At 32.7% G+C, this 13,530-nt stretch overlaps 3 protein-coding genes across 5 annotated transcripts in view; 1 reads left to right on the top strand and 2 right to left on the bottom strand.

Annotated features, from left to right (window-relative positions):
* The window catches only part of LOC144850925 (mitochondrial calcium uniporter regulator 1-like), a 35,825-nt gene extending 35,105 nt beyond the window's left edge, over window positions 1–720 (bottom strand). For both annotated transcript variants that reach the window (XR_013614135.1, XM_078708444.1), the window contains exon 1: window positions 603–720. Coding sequence is in view for 1 of the 2 variants with exons in the window: in XM_078708444.1 (XP_078564570.1) it covers window positions 603–714 (112 nt within the window). In the remaining variant the exon portion in view is untranslated. The remainder of the gene's footprint in view (window positions 1–602) is intronic.
* The window catches only part of LOC144850910 (ran-binding protein 9-like), a 113,247-nt gene that overhangs the window by 89,137 nt on the left and 10,580 nt on the right, over window positions 1–13,530 (bottom strand). Inside the window, exons 4-11 of one of the 2 annotated variants that reach the window (XR_013614132.1) lie at window positions 12,044–12,223; window positions 11,570–11,592; window positions 11,305–11,406; window positions 10,267–10,462; window positions 9,200–9,838; window positions 8,877–9,034; window positions 8,189–8,300; window positions 7,658–8,040 (exon numbers count right to left, since the gene is read on the bottom strand). Coding sequence is in view for 1 of the 2 variants with exons in the window: in XM_078708421.1 (XP_078564547.1) it covers window positions 7,910–8,040; window positions 8,189–8,300; window positions 8,877–9,034; window positions 9,200–9,838; window positions 10,267–10,462; window positions 11,305–11,406; window positions 11,570–11,592; window positions 12,044–12,223 (1,541 nt within the window). In the remaining variant the exon portion in view is untranslated. Of the gene's footprint in view, window positions 1–2,934; window positions 8,041–8,188; window positions 8,301–8,876; window positions 9,035–9,199; window positions 9,839–10,266; window positions 10,463–11,304; window positions 11,407–11,569; window positions 11,593–12,043; window positions 12,224–13,530 lie in introns of those variants that run through there. The other variant, XM_078708421.1, reaches the window with a different exon arrangement.
* On the top strand, window positions 853–2,761 carry LOC144850928 (putative ubiquitin-conjugating enzyme E2 C). Its single transcript, XM_078708449.1, has 5 exons — window positions 853–1,046; window positions 1,348–1,375; window positions 1,504–1,590; window positions 1,901–2,105; window positions 2,307–2,761. The coding sequence occupies exons 1-5, from the start codon at window positions 946–948 to the stop codon at window positions 2,423–2,425; spliced, it is 540 nt and encodes a 179-aa protein (XP_078564575.1). The 5' UTR covers window positions 853–945; the 3' UTR covers window positions 2,426–2,761.

Below are 13,530 nucleotides of genomic sequence, written 5' to 3'. Positions count from 1 at the left end.
TTTGACGCACTGTGACCATGTTGTTTATGATATGGTGGGTGGTAAAGTGATGGACATTGACACACCTTGTTCATTGATGTGACGTACCATCTAGGTTTTTTGACGCACCCCTGCGTCAGTAATTATTTGTAAATGACGCACCCATGACGCACCTCTCCCGGGGGTCGTATAGTGGGTCATACAATTGACAAGTGCATTAATCATTCATATAAAAAAAACAATCTAAGGCTGTGTACATATTTTTCATTATTTTATCCTTTTTCATGACTGGTAATTGTCAACATTATTGCATCAGTTTCTACCTACTAGGCCTAGGCCTAGTTAAAAAAATCAATATTTATAATATTTAATGAAAAACAAAACAGTTTTTAGATTTGCTCAAGTTAAAAAAAAATATTTGATCAGTACATACGAAATGGGTCGAAACGTCCATGAAATGAGGCGAAACGTCCCAATGCAGCTACTACCGCCTGGCCTAGCACAGGCTAGACCTAATCCAATACTTTAAACACCACCGTGCCGTGTGTATGAGCCTAGAATTATCTCAGCAAAAAACAGTGAGCCTAGATTATGTAATCAAATTTATTATTAACATTGCTTACCTACTGATACAACATGACTTGAAGTTAATTTTTTAATGGAAAAAGAGTGCTGAATTTTACATAACAAGTCTTTATTAAGCGTTTTTTTGAAAACTCTTACGGAGGCTGCCATTTTGTCGATGACATAAAACATTTATATTTTATTTAAACATCGTAGAGGGCTCCTATCGAAAAAAGAATGATGCTGATTGGTCATTATTTTAAAAATCATTTCTGATTGGACAATGTTTTAAAGAGTGGCAGTGTTTAAAAACCAAATTTTATTTGAGAAATTTAAAAGGCCAAAATCCACACACATTTAATTCGGTTTTTGTCTTGACTATTTGGTTCAATTTTAAACGAAATGGCTTCACAAAACATAGATCCAGCTACTGTGGTTCCAAGACGTAAAGAAAGTACAACATCAGTGACAGGAAAACGAGATAATCACTCGGTAACAAAAAGGTATGGCTAGCCTAGCCAGACAAACAATAAATGGTTGGCTTCTTGATCTGGATTCTGGTGTATGTATCTGTGTGACTGGTTGGCCTAGGCCTAGGCCTAGAAAAAAAAGATGGTAGCCTTAGGCCCTTAGTAAGCATATGCTAGTAAGAGTAAAAACTAAAATGATTTAAGTTTGAGCATCCATCATGATGAATTGATAATAATCATGGCATGGGACAGGCCCCAGCTTGCCCAAGATTTTATTTTAAAGTGACTTTTTTTAACAAGTCTCTGTATTTTTTACCATTTTTATTTCTTTCAGATTACAAACTGATCTTATGACTTTAATGGTAAGTATGGCACGGTCAACTGAATATTTAATTTATTAATTGATCATTGTCGATTTAAACTCATCCTTAAGTTACACAATAATTTGACTACACACTTTCAAATATCTTTTAACACTTTTTATACACAGATGAGTGGAAGTAAAGAAGTTTCAGCTTTCCCAAATGGAGATGATATGTTCAACTGGGTTGCTACAATTCACGGTTCAAAAAACACTGTCAGTAACAACTATGGATCGCACCAACTGAATATAAATTTATATAATTATTTATCATTAATTAATATTTAGTATACCACTGGGCAGTTTAGAATTGTTTTTTGTGCCTGTTAAATTATTTATCACTAGGCCTAGTACTACTAAACATATAATCTCACACTAATTCTTCTATTCTATGTTAAGAATCATTTGGGCCATCCTGAATCTTGTGCTTATTGTATTTATAAATACAGTATGTTTATATAGATGCAACATAAAAATAAATAGATTAACATGTAGGACTTCTTAAATTTCATATTATTAATAATAGGCATACGAAGACATGTCTTTCAAGCTTAGCCTGGAATTTCTGAATGGATATCCGTACAACCCACCAACCATCAAGTTCGTCACCCCAATATTCCATCCAAACGTTGATCAGCATGGTAACATCTGTCTGGATATTTTGAAAGAAAAATGGTCACCTTTGTACGATGTCAGGACCCTTCTTCTGTCATTACAAAGTTTACTTGGAGGTAATTATTACAATAATAATCGAGTCTTGTATTGTACAGTGTTAAATAGAGGTTCGTTTGTTCCTCACTGTATAAAAGAAATACTGTATTATCTATCAAAATAAATTATTAACAGATTTTAAAGTGTTAAAACTACAGTATTACAGTACAACTACTGCAGAGGAAATAAAAAAGTTTTTTGACATTAATTGTATTTTTCAGAACCTAATAACGAGAGTCCACTGAATGTAAATGCTGCTGAATTGTGGGAAGACCAAAAGGAATTTAGACGAGTTGTTCGTGAGAAATATGAAAAGAAAACGAAGCCATCAACGAGCTAAAATTAAACGAAATAAAATATTTTTATATAGTATTTTTTATCATGCTTGCACCGTCGTTATTAGACAATTTTAGTTTGGAATCTGTCGTCCAGTGTAGTTTTAATGTAAATATTTATTTGATAAAGATTAATAAACAAAGAAGACTAAACACAGTCATGTGATTAAATATTACTATTTTAAGTTACCATATTTTAATTGATAAATTCATCATGATAATATTTAAGATTATTTTAAAGTTTTAAACGGTAAATTAAATGTTATATTTATTTCCCTTCATTTTATTATGATTTTTATCACATGTACAAAAAGAGTAAATAAAAGGTTTGGTCATATTTAGTCTTGTTTCTTGAATTTGTACGCTCTGTCCACAACGCACATCAAACCCTATTAAGGGGACACTTTCCTGTGAAATGAACAAGGGTAAATACAGTATTGTATGTACAACTGTGTAAGTAACAAAAACGGATTAAAAAAAAAAACACTTGAAAAAATGACAATACAACAGAAAACAGTGATGCATGTTTTTTTATTTTCACCCACTGTAATTCTGGTTTGCATACAAGAATATTTTAATTAGCTAGAGTTCACCGAATTTCATGTATGAACACCAGGAGACTAGACGTTGAGGGCGCTCTTACACGATGAGTTGTTCAACTGAACGTCGCGTTCTTTTCGGTTGATGCCGTCTTTGCCACCTGTAAAGCTTCCTATATATCTACTTCAAACAAACAACTCCTTTTTAAAAACTTTTTTTCTGCTACAGAAAAATATTTAAATTATTAGATGACAAATCTAGTCATCTTATCGTTACAGACTTCAAATATATTAAACGGATTTATCAGGTACTAGTATTAATTGAATTGTTTATGACTAGACAGGAATACCACACAACAAATTTTCAACATAAAACACATGCATCATACAAAATAGCAAATAAATGTATAAATTCAATTTGTGTTGGCCATAGTCGATACATGATAAAACCCAAATGCAATAAATATCTGCAAGGCTTTTTTAAATAGATCAGGTTACAATTGAAAATTATTAAATTAAATTACATAATACCACATCTATTTTTCACATAATACAAAATATTTTATTTGAAATTGATTAATACATATAGCTTACATAATTTAAAAACTATTCCTAGTTACATAATAAGCAAAATGTATTCTATATAGTTTTTAAGGCATTATTAGAAAAATGAGTGCCTTTGAACATAAAGGCAATGCTGTAATATAAATATACTAATGAACATAAAAATGTATATTACCAAATTACTAGTGCCTTTTTAAATTAGTGCCTAATATCAAACTTGAAGGCAATATAAATACACCAATGAAAATAAAGGTATAGTGTACCGCTTTTTAAATAGTGCCTTATTCAATTAGTGCTTTGTTTTATACGCCATATTGCATTTTGTAATGAGATGTGCCTGTTTAGTTGTGGAGTAAAAAACATTAAGGTAAAGAATTAAGAATTCATTAATAAATAAATAATAGAACATTAATAAATTATATTCTTCTATTCCATGTTGTATTTTGTTTTTAAAAACATTTTTTTAGATTAAATTAGAAAAATTAACAAATAAATGTCCATAAATAAGTACAGTAGTAAAGAAGCTAAATTAAAGATATTTTAGTATCGAAAAAAAAAAAACAGTCGAGAGAAAAAAAATAGATTTTTTAGTGCATGCTTGGTATTGGGGTAAACCTTTGTAAATGCTGTATTTGATACCATAGTGTTGTGTTACTACGGTTCCGACAATTCCAATCGCTCTGCTATACAATCTTTTGCCGTGGAATACAAATTACATTAAAAAGGGATTAGGAATACAGTATACCATTTCACCATAATTTTACTGTTTTAATATATTCCTACACCAAGTATATAAGTTTTGATTAATTGGTTAGTGTACATGACTTTTCTCATCATAAAAAACAGAATTATATTTGTTCATATGCTGTAACACAACACACACTGTCTGTTTTGTGTGATGATTTCCACATTTTAATTGCATGGCACACCCGAGTGTGCACTTTTAAAAGTTTGAGAGTTTCCGTTTTGTGACCATGGAACTCTCTGTTTCAGTGTTTTTACACCCATATATCACCAGTAGCATATTTGGAAAACAAATGAAACACTTTTAGGCTTGTGTTGAACAGTAGCGTGATGCAGGAGGCCTGGTTTAGCACTGTTAAGAGGCCCTCCACTGCTGGGTAGCTACATTGAAGCTGTTCAAGCTTTGGGCCCCTGGGTTTAGCCAGTGAGTGCTCATAGCTGTGAAGATTTACCAAAATTGTACACATTTTCTGTTACCAGAAGTAAATCACTAAATTCTCTAATATTTCACAATCAAGTTTGTCTATGTGATGTTCAGACAATTTGCTTACTTTTAAGTACAGTAGAAGCCTTCCTCTGGGACACCTCTATTCTGGGGACACTTTCCTATGAAATGTATATACCATATATTTTAACACTAAAGCCGACCTCAATTCAAAGGACAACCATGTTGGGTCCTGAATGTGTCCTCTTAATAGGAGGTTCTACAATATAACTAATTTGTTCTTCATGCATTTTCCAGACCCATACGTCAAATGGTGCTTCCCTGGTTGGTGTATCATACTCCCCTATCTCCCACCCCTACATACGTGATTGTTATTTTACTTAAAAGCCACTTCCAACCTCTATTGTTCTAATATATGTCCACTATACCATAATTCTTTACAACAACAAAAACAACTTTCATTTACAATATATACATCTTTTAAACATCTTAAATACAGGCAGATTTTGGGGGTTAGGGTAGAGGGGCACTTGGCACAAGACAATAGCAAGCGATCACAACAGTTGGCAATGTGCAACATGAAATTGAGTACATTTGAGTACAAGATTCCTATGATATTATTCCAACAGGACCTGTCCTATTGTCAGGTGTCGTGTTGAGAGCTTGTAACCAAGATGTGGCACACTTTACTTACAGTCATTGTGGATTTACATGAACAAACAAACCCATTATTTCACCATACTTTGATTTCAGATGTTAAGACTCCCTGATGTACATAATACAACATTATCCCATTTTGAGCAAACTCTTACATAGTAATCAATCACATTCCTAAACACCATATTTGTAATGAACAAAATAGTATCATAATTTGAACAATTGTGATAGTAATTGAATGGGAACAAAAGAAACAGAGTGTGGATAATGTGTACGACACGTATAAATGCAGACGTGGTGCTTTGTAATTTTTTTTCTAGAAAAATGGTTGAGCTGAAAAAATACAAATATGCAAATGACAAAATAATCCAAACCTAAATAGCTACATATCAAACTAGTTTAAAAGCATACTCAAATTAACTTCAGTACATTAAAAAAACTAGGAAAAAAACTGAGACTTAATTATTGAAACCGGACATGTGCAGTAGGACTAAAAAAGGTTACCTATTACTAGTATAGTGAAAATTCATTTAAAAAAAACACCATTAAGGTTTCACACCAGTTCTGGCGCCAGCTAATCATATTGAATGTTTCGTTTTCATGATGCTACAAACGGCTATGTGGCAATCGGTATGCACATAGCCGCATGAAAATGAAACGTTCATTCGATTTTTTCAGGTGAACAGGTATGAAAGACCCTTTAGAAACCATTGTAGTTAGAGAGCTGTCAATTTAAAAGGTAAGGGCCTAGGAACTAACAAGTCCATTACATCATGTATAATATTACTGTATACACCATACACCAAGCAATAAAACACACACATCATGTTAGGATTCCATACTCATCAGAAAAGATCAAAATCAAAAGCTTACTCTGCCCAAGGGTGACATTTCTATTAATGTAACAACTTGTTGGTCTTTTAATAGAGAATTTAAACGGCACACAAACCCACCTCGAGTAGCCAACACATTGTCAACTAGTTTTGTCTATATCTCAATAATAAACCTTTTGCTTCATATTCCACATAATATATTTTAAGTTATGCTTCAAATATTAAATAGAAGTCTCATTTATTCATATTTAATTATTGATTAAGGTAATTTTGTTAGCAGCTGCTGCAGTAACTATATGATTGAATGGCAAATAGTATCCTGGTAGACTATGGACAATAAATATAGTTATGTATATTCTTAAAACCAGCACCTTCACTAGGCTAGAGCAGCATACATCGCATTAATAAATATCAGAGAGACGATTTAAATTAATTTTTTTGTTGGTTGATAATTCATTTTGAAGAATAACATAGCATATTGTTACAAAAAACTCAACAAAAAATGAAAATAATTGATTTGTTGTGATGGTATATTAAAATGTTTTAATCTAACAACATTTCCACCTATAAACCAATCATTCTTAAGCCAAGCATTACCAACCAATAATATATCCAATCATTGAAAACCTAACAATGTTAACTAACAAACGACTGTTAGTTTCCATGATATACAATAGTGTACCAAATTCATTTTCAAATTAAAATGTAATGATGATAATTTCAGTGATCTGTAGATAATTTGATGGCCAAGTAGAATTAAACCCTGTTCACACTGCCTAGTAAAGCTCTGTTCACACTAGGTTTGCTAGGTGATATGAAAGGTGTATATAACCGGTTTCAAGAAATGAGGATACAATTCTTAAAATGAAATTACAGAAACAAATGAAATAATGTCATGCTTTTGAGTTTTTGTTTTTTGTTGGTTTTTTTGTGCGTAAAATATTATAATTATACACTTTTTTTTTTAAAGATGAAAGAGTCTTTTAGGATTTGAAGAATGTATTATCTAAGTGAATCTAATTTTATTATACATTTCCACTCGTAATTTAAAAAACTTTAGACAGCATCTATTATTACTGATCTATATCAAAACACATTATAGAGGATACCCTGATATCATTCATGGTTAAGGTAAACAAATAAACAAGGCCTAGAGATCTGTCATATATTCTATATCAGATACGTTGAGCTCTGCCTACACTATCAAACTTTCTGTGACAAAAAAATGTGATCTTCCCATATATGGACATTATGATGTCATATACATATTTTGGTACATCACACTTTTTTGTCACATAAAGTTTGATAGTGTAGACAGGGCTTTAGGAAAAGCATTGCAAGGCTTAAGCTCTGTCTACACTATCAAACTTTCTGTGACAACAAAATGTGATGTGTATGATGATGTCATATCACTATCATATTTAGGAATATCGCTACCATATTTTTGTCACATACACTTTGATAGTGTATACAGAGCTTTAAAAATGTTTAGACAGAACACAAAGTGATTACTCTCCTGCTGTCCTATCTTTTCAAGCCTTGCAAATACTTTTCTAGGCCTTAATCCATGTTTGTTCCTTGAATTTGCCTTCTACCCTTGACCTAAAAAATAATTTTCTAGGCCTAGACCTCACCTCAAGTCCACCAATTAACATGCCCCGTGATCTTTCTCTCCCTGTGATTGCATGAAATATTGTAATTGAATAGCTAACATACATAGTCTTTTACACTGGTAAAGGCACAAGACCCTAGGCCTACTTTTGACATGAGTTTGACGGTCTGCACAGCTTGACCAATTGCTAATTCCAGCGGTGGCTGACGAGGCATATTGTGAGATTCTGTACAGAGAAAAGCACAAATATAATTGGACATAAACACATTTTTAAAAGATATGTAACTATTTTTAAAATTGAAAGATATATACATAAATTTTAAGAGTGATTAGATTTACTGAATTTTCAATAAATTTGTGTTTGACAGCCTTACCTAAAATAGCACTATTGAGAGCAGCAGATACTGGTTCACGTTTGAGTGGGTCAAGTTGGAAGCCTACAGGACTATTCCATGGGTCAGCATAAGCAAGTAGACTAAACGCATCCTGAAAAGATAATAAAACAGTGCAGTTTTACTATACTAGTTTGCATACATATATTCAACGTCACCATCTTCATTAAGCTCTGTCTACACTTTCAAACTAGTTTGACAAAAAGAGTGATGTGCCCAAATATGGTAGTGATGTGCCCAAATATGGTAGCGATATGCCCAAACATGGTAGTGATATGACATCCATATGTCCATATATGGGCACATCACTTTTTTTTGTCACATAAAGTTTGATAGTGTAGACAGAGCTTAAAATTTGGCTTATTGTTGTAAAAGTACCAAACAACTGCTTAATAAATTATGTATGGTTCTCTCCTTTATCTTAAACTAAGACCTCCTGCTTCCTCCACCTCTACCCTTCCCACTTTCTCTCGCCGATCAGGTCAATATTTAGCCCTTTTCTGCCTTCCTGGATGATATTAGTAAATTGGTCCACAAGCTCAATATTTGTTAAGGGGGTTAAATCTTTTTTAAACCTCCTATTGTCATTTTACAAGTTAATGTTTTTGCTTGTTTATTTTTCATGGCAATAAAAGTGAATGAATTGAATATTAGTATTTACTGTACTTACAAATAATGTTTTCCTATTTGATTCATTGACGCCATGTTTTTGTTCAAGAAGATCGCTTGTACGTTGTAGATCTCTTCCAAAATTAAGCATGTGGTTTATTGCCTCTTCATCTCCACCACATAACTGGCGTTTCCTAATTGGTATTTGGTGTTCCATATCTAAAAGATTATTTGCAGGTTGATGAAATGTTTTATGTGGTCACTTGTGAAAAGGGTAAGCTTTAGGCCTCGTCCCACACACCAATCCTAAATGATAGCGCCCACTTTGGGTAACTAATTATGGTAATTTCTGACTACTATTTATGTTAATAAATAATCTCTTACCCATTTCTTCTACATCCAATCCATCATTTATATGACTACCATTTTGTACTGATGATGTCGACGATGTTCCATTACTAACACTAGAGGGCGCAACACCATTACTAAAGCTTTTACCATTTCCGACATGATCGTTCATATCTACTTCCATATCAACATCTGCATCTTCATTAATTATTCTACATCCTGAGCCGTTTATAACGTGTGAATTTGAAGAATTTATTGCGTTGAGGTCCGAAGAAGAAGGCGATTTTGATACCTCTGTAACAATTTCCTTCTTGCTGGACATTAGTTTTGCGTGTTTAATATTTGTTGAGGAGGCGGGGCTTGATGGGCGACTATTGCTAGTACTAAGTGATGATGTTGAGTGGTCCATATATGTAGAATGCATTGATCTGTGTGGTGATGATATATTATTCCTGTGTGGACTCATTGATGGACTTGACTGCCGACTAGTTGAACGAGATCGTGGATTGCGAAGATTACGAATTTCACTATCAGAACCGTTAACCATTTCAACAAATTGTCTACATTTCAGCATGAACATTAAGTCGGGGTTTTCCTCTAAAAGCCCTGGATATAGTCGGTGTGTTTCGTTGATTGCCTCGCCCATTCTACCTGCAAGTACGAGTCTTTGAATTTCTGTGAATATAAATGCAAAATAGTTCAAATCACAATTCCAACTTTTATTCTGGTATAACATTTAAAAAATTGAAACGACCTTTGGGGTTGCTTAATGGGTTTTAATCTGTAAAGACTGAATATTTTGGATTACCCTTAACAGATAACTACACTACTGTTGGCAGATATTGGCGTAGTCCTATGTTGGTTTAGCACAACAAAAATTAAATTGTGATCACAGTTAAGCTCTGTATGCACTATCAAACTTTATGTGACAAAAACATTTGATGTCCCTATATATGGACATGATGATGTCATATAACTGCCATATTTGGGTATATCACTACCATGTTTGGGTATATCACTACCATATTTGGGTATATCAATTCCATATTTGGGGCACATCACACTTTTGATAGTGACAGAGCTTTGCACATAAATTATCTTACTTTGTCGATTTTTAATTGAAGCGATTTCTTCATCAAATTTTTGACCCGTACTTCTTCCAAAGGCTTCTGCAGTTGAGCAGTAACCGTGATGTACTAGATAAGTTGAAACTAACTGATTTAGTGTGCTCTGCCATTCTCCTTTACTGTTCTCTACCGAGAAACGTTCTATAGATGCTTTGGTCTTTAACGTCATTTCCTACGAGAAAATGAATTTTTTAGAGCATGCCTAATTTTTTTGTTAATTTATTTTTTTAACTTCATATTCAATTTACATAAAGCACAAACTCTTGCAAATCAAGCAGCATACGAGATAGAAGTAAATGAATTTATTTATTCGGTTTATTCGGTAGCACAGATTTGTGCGTATAAATTTGCCTAATGGAAAACAGGTTTTAGAACGTACATAATTTTTCATTTCATTTGACATATTTTAATATTATAAAATTAGTAAAACATTGTCCGAATCATGGTGGGTTGAAGTGAGGCATGAACCCCAGATTTTAGTGCCCTTTGAAAGACCATGCAGGACAGTGCAGGATTCGACCTCCGATACTGTTCCACCAGATTTCAATGTAATATTTGCATATAGTGCCAAGACAAATATTTGAACACAACACAACAGGTACCAGCAACTATAGTATATAGATCATACATACAGATCATATGCTATTTTATTATACAACATAGTACACATACATTACAGATATTAATTACTGCTTCATTCCCATGCATAACCCTTCATAGCCTACCCTTACTCGGCCAGTGTATTATGGTATTTCGTAAATTCCATATATTGAAGTTTGGTTGAAAGCTACCATCTGGGAAAATTCCTATTCTTACAAATCTTCATCTTCTTCACATTGTTTATTCCAGAATGTTAAGCCTTGTCTACACTATCAAACTTTATGTGACAAAAAAATGTGATGTGCCTATATATGGACAAGATAATGTCATATCACTACCATATTTGGGCATATCACACTTTTTGATAGTGTAGACAGAGGTTAAAAAAATAAATTTTAAATACTGTATACCAACCTCCATCATGTCTTCTATATTGTACATGAAAGGACTTTGACCAAAATTTGTGACTACAACTTCACCTGGAGTATGTAAGCCTACTATAGGGTACAATTTACTCTGTAAAATAGAATGTTAAAACAATTAGCAAACAGGGGAGTGCGTTAACCTACGGGACATATTTTACTAGAATGTACAGAACATAAATTCGCCAGATGTGGTAGGGTGTACATTTGACAATTCTCCATTGCTATTTAGTTATTTATCATATACTTATACTTACAGGTAAATTTGTAAATGCAACACCTACAAAAAAAAAATAAAAATGATTAAATATTTGTATCCTTAATTTATTTTGGTAAATGAAGGTACATAAAACCTTTTATGTTTAAAATGTTAGTGATTAATAAAGTGAAGCCTTATTCACCAATAAAATGTATTCTAATTTAGGAACATTTCTGACATATTTATTATCACTGATTCATGACCTTTGCCCTTTCTCTTATACAGTTAAAAACATGTCACAAATAAATGTAACATACATTTAGTTAGATCATGGAATATAAAACTATATTCCTGTTTCTATAAGCTAATACATTCATTCTATGGATATACATAAACCAGAGTCTTTGCACTGTATCTCCACATACTGTATTGCTTTAAATGTTCAGTATCATTCATAGGCAAATTCAGTGTCACATATGTATCACATGTGATACCTGTATTATGTTAAGGTTTATTTAATACCATAACTTACCAAGATGTAAACCATTTTTTGTATAGAAGCAGGTATTATCAATGAGGTTAATTCCGCAGCCAATCACATCACCCGTAGTAAATGTAGGACCGTATGGACGTCCCATACCAGTTGTTGTACTGGTTGAATTGTGAATTTGCCCACTGTCACCATGGTAACCATATGAGTATTTACCACAACCTAAAGAGAAGTTTATATTTATTTGTAAAAATATTTATTTAGTATATTAGGAAGAATTGGGTGAAAACAACGTCTAAATTTGTTTCTTTAGTATTTATTATTGCACAAAGTACTGTTCTGTCGCAATATCCGACACGTCCTCTGGGCTAAAGACCAAAATAAACAGTTTTCAGAAAGTGTTGTTTTTACAATTCATTTTCGCCACATTTTTAATTTAATAAACGAGTATAGAAAAGACTTTTCTAACAATAAGATAACTTTGATTTTAGAAGAGTTCTCGGGTCTCAAGGAATTTAATTTTGGAAAAGCTGAATAGTAAATAATAGAAGTCTAAAACGTCATTCTATATAACAGAAGGTTCCGGGTTCGAGTCTCGGTTGAGGCAACTTTTTCTTATTTTCACAGATTTCCTCATCTTTATCGTTTCAAATTAATTATTAAATTTCAGTGTATCACCGGGCGGTTTAGAATTAATGTTCTATGCCTGATGTGTTTATATAATTATATATGACGTTATCCAAATTCCTTCACTTGCACTGATGAAGGGCTAGTGTTGCCCGAAAGCTCTGCTAACTTTTCTGGCTGTTTTACTTATCGTTTTGATTTAGCTTTTCGCTTTTTTTTTTTGTATCTCCATTGAGATGTCATTTTTTCAGTAATTTGCGTTTGGATTTATATAATTATATATATATATATATATATATATAGTATAACAATCTGTACTATTAATAATACTATGCATTGCATAAGTCAAGTTGATGTAATTATCATTAAACAGGTGATAGTGTCTGTTACAGCAACCTTAACCTTTGGCTACCCTGATTTAATGACCTAATTTGAGAGATTTAAGTATGTATGATTATTATGTGTACCACTGACCAGATACCATATCAAATTATATAACTATGATATTTAATATATAAATATTTATTATTAAGGTTTTATTTATTATTTAAGCTAATGTAATAGCTTGATTATACCCAAAATGTCTGGTTTTTGGAAAGACTGTTTTTCCAAATAGAATTCTGAATTCGATTTCGGAGAAGTTGAAGATGAAGCTGTCAGTCATCACCACCATTTTATGAAATATTTAATTATACTGGGCGACCTCTTCAGTTAAAGACTGGTCTCCCAGAAGGCCCAGTTATGATCAGTGGCTGTGATGTACTAGTACACCGGGGGAACCCCCCTACTCGTCTCAAAAATGTACTAGGTTCTTTAACCTGCACATGAGCTAGATGTGTACACTGGACCGACGGAGAAAACTTGTTTTATCACCAAAACCATGGAGCGAGTGAGCCTCGAAC

Source organism: Antedon bifida, chromosome 8 (genome assembly GCF_963402885.1).
Source record: "Antedon bifida chromosome 8, ecAntBifi1.1, whole genome shotgun sequence".
In the NCBI taxonomy this organism is placed as follows: Eukaryota; Metazoa; Echinodermata; class Crinoidea; order Comatulida; family Antedonidae; genus Antedon; species Antedon bifida.
The sequence above is the reverse complement of the archived record's forward strand: the minus strand, read 5'-3'. Positions and strand labels throughout refer to the sequence as shown.

Excerpts from the sequence above, each read along its gene's own strand:
- LOC144850928 (XM_078708449.1), top strand. The coding sequence starts at position 946 with ATGGCTTCACAAAACATAGATCCAGCTACTGTGGTTCCAAGACGTAAA. Across the intron at positions 1,047-1,347 it reads AATCACTCGGTAACAAAAAG|ATTACAAACTGATCTTATGA; the intron begins GTATGGCTAGCC and ends TATTTCTTTCAG. Across the intron at positions 2,106-2,306 it reads ATTACAAAGTTTACTTGGAG|AACCTAATAACGAGAGTCCA; the intron begins GTAATTATTACA and ends TGTATTTTTCAG.